This window comes from Falco punctatus, assembly GCF_963210335.1.
Source record: "Falco punctatus genome assembly, contig: scaffold_91, whole genome shotgun sequence".
NCBI classification, from domain to species: domain Eukaryota; kingdom Metazoa; phylum Chordata; class Aves; order Falconiformes; family Falconidae; genus Falco; species Falco punctatus.
In genome coordinates, this window is record NW_027660237.1 from 34903 (window position 1) to 38247 (window position 3345).

Here is a 3345-nt window from a genome sequence, read left to right on the forward strand (position 1 = left end):
GTAAAACTGATTCAGGATTCGCTCTTGTGGAGACATGCACACAAAAAACGGGAAAGGAGCTAGAGACCAGTGAGGGCACCCGTCCTAGCAGAGGGGAACTGCTGGTTCCAGCCTCAGCTAGGACTACTCACACTGTGCCAAATGCAGGCTTATGGCAAAATGCACAGACAGAAGAGCATGTATAGGCACAACACCTGGAATACAGCAGGTTCTGCCAGGCCCGCTCTGTAGCATTTGATCAGCAGCTACACACGCTCTGGTAACATCTACCACACCACTCTACTCTCTGGAGACACACAGTGGAAAGTGTGCCTTCTCCTCCTGCTCCAAGACCTGAGGTGAGTACCAGAGTGCTCAGCCCTGACTGACGGGGCAATGCTTTCGAGCACACTCAAGCGTGGCACTGGAGAGACTTTCTACGTTTTAAAACTGGACAAGGTGAGGCACTGGAACAGAACAGCTTTCTCTCAGATCGACTCAAATCTTTCCCAAGCTTCAGCCAAGAGCAACCACAACTTTTCAGTCTGACAGTACGGGCCAGAAAGGGGAATACTACTGTCACACCAAGACTCTCTAATCCTCCTCTTTTTCAACTGTGCGTTTTGTTCTGATCGCTTCAGGGAGAACACAGCAACAAAAACAAAGAATGACACCTGCTCCATGTAGCATCGTTTGGAATCCAAGGCCACAATTTGTTCTTCAGGAATGAATGAAAAGGAACAAAAGCTACTTTCCTCCTTGCCAATGCCCACTAGGGTTCACAGGCAAGGGAAAACCTTACTGTTTCAGAAGTCAATCACCATTTCAGTTCATTTACTGTGCATTAATATTTATAGAGGAAGAACTGGGATCAGTATTCACTAACTCACTTCTCTCACCAGTGTTGTCTTTGGAAGCACTGTGGACTTGATGGCTATCATTACAAATAGAGTTTTTCACACCCTCAACAACTGCAGTTTGTAGCTCTTCACCTGTGTCTTCCTTTTCCTGCTCCTTCTCCTCTTCTTCCTGTTCAGGTGATTTTTCCTAAAAGAGATTGACCAAACAGCTGGAAATAGCAGAAGCAAGCACCTTCTTAGCCACCCATCGACAACTTTAAAAATGCTTTTCCTGTGTAAGACAACAGGGAAACTTTGTTGAGCTTTGTTTTACAAGGCCTTCAGTTTTTCCATGGGACTCTATGAGGAGACAGCAATGACATTAGCCCTAAGTCATTAGCCCTGGCTCTGCAAAGCTCCGGAGAAGCAATTCTTCATGTCAGCCTAACTCTAGCTTTCATTTCAGTTACATTGTTTTGGAACACGCTCCTTTTCCTCTACTTTGCTCCAGGAAAATCACTAACTTCCTGCTCTCAATCTTATTCAAACTTTTTGCTTCCTCTATTTCAGCCATCACACCAGGTATTTTACTAAATGGCAATAAATCTTGACAGATAAAAACTGTACATACAACTGAGAAAAAATGAATTTATTTCAGAAAAATTATACTGCCTATTTGTTTTCCTGCAAAACCACTGCAACCAATAAAAAAATATTGAAAATACTGCCCAACACTATTCTTATACCTAAGAAACTGCTTTGGTTAGGAGTAAAGGCATTTTCTAATATAAAAAAAGGATGATCAAAAGATGGATATACATGAAATATTAACAGAAATCCAGTTTACCTTTTGGTTCTTACCTTTATCACCCTTAGAAAATACCTTTGTGATTGAATCATCCTTATATAACTTACTTTGGTGCCTGAGTGAAATGCTGCTCTTGCATTTTCTTCATGCCTATTCAAGCACAAGTGTTCACTTTCTTGTTTCAGTGCTTCACAGTCTTTGTTATCTACTTCACATTGCTCTTCTTCTGTATCTTCATCATCCACATGTTCAAGAAAGACAGAGTTTGGTCTTTGACTTTCAAGCCTTGGGTTTTTTCCTGCTGACAAAGAACTATTATCGCTTTCAAAGCCATTACTGAAGCTTGACTTTTTCTCCTTAAGACCACAACTATCTGAGAGAAGCTGAGGTGTCTCTTTTTTCCAGTCTGTCATCTTAGATTCTGCAAAAAGGGAGTCATCATTTCTGCGAAACTTCACCCCAATCATGCTTTTCTTGTTCCAACTTTCTTGTTTATCTTGCAAATTATTTAGATTTTGAAAGACAGTTTGCTTTGGTACTGACTTGCAAGATACTTCATTATTCACCGTCTTTGGAGACATGGCAGTTATGTCAAAACAACAAAAGGAGTTATGGAAATGGCAACAGGCATGTTACCAGATTAATGGAGTAATCTGGGAACGTCTGGAAAAGGAACCAAGTCAAGGATGGGCAGGATGGAGAAAGGACTTGGCCAGGGACAAAGGCTTAGGAGGGGATAATACCTTCATTTTAACAACATGACTTATGTTTTCTGAAGTGACCAAGTGCTGTGTTTTCAAAATGCTACTTTTCTCATTTACTATAGGAAAAGAATTATATAAAAGTAGATTGGCTAAGTAGTTTTTTAAACATTAGTATACTATGCAATCTGTTCCAAATAGCTTACTGTTTTTCCTGAACTGCTGGGAAACATTCATTAACAATGTCAAATTTGGCTTCTGCAGCTTCTGTAAATAAATGATTATTTTCTTTTAGAACACTAACGACAACAACAAATCCTTTGGTCACATCAAACCTTGAACACTAAATGTAATCAGGCTGTCCTTTTGATAGAAGTATAGGATGGAGCCAACACCTGACCACTATCTACAAAAACACTCCTCACATACGCAATTCAGTGAGTATTTCACCCCCAAAATACCATGCAGGCACCCTTCTGAAAATTGTTTCCACAACTATGGTTACATGCATAGCAGTTTTAAAAATCTGGGTTTAATATTTGTAGTACTTCAGTAAAATTCAGTTATATTTAAGATCGCAGCTTCTGGATGCTTACTTGCAAGTGTGCACAAGGGAAGTAACTGTTAAGAACCCTAGGTTTAATGCATTGATTAGTCCCTGCAAGTACACTTACCAGAATATCCTTACATTTCAAAAACATGCCCAAAAAATGCATAATTTATATTTAAATCAGTGCAAGAAAATGAAATCATGTTAAAACTAAACATGCTTGCACCTCCAGTATTACAGAGTAGGTTGAACTAGAACACCGGTTCCTCATCGCTGCAGAATCCCAGAGCAACAGAACAGATGCTCCAGACATCCCTGCAGAAGTTAATAATTCTTCAGAACACTAGCAAAAAAAGCAGGCCTGAGAGCTTGTAGCTGACAAAAAGAATACTGCCTAAGCATTCAAAAAAAGGAGGGAAAACATGCAATGTGAGATTACGTGCAAGCACAGAATGCCATCTCAATAGA

The 3345-nt window shown here is 40.1% G+C and overlaps 1 protein-coding gene across 1 annotated transcript; it reads right to left on the bottom strand.

Moving 5' to 3' along the window:
• Positions 1 to 642: 642 nt before the first annotated feature.
• Positions 643 to 2249, bottom strand: LOC308057424 (uncharacterized protein; the record flags this gene model as incomplete). Its single annotated transcript, XM_080411530.1, has 1 exon — positions 643 to 2249. A coding segment is annotated over one exon (588 nt), but the record flags the coding sequence as incomplete, so codon positions are not given.
• Between the last annotated feature and the right edge of the window lie 1096 nt (positions 2250 to 3345).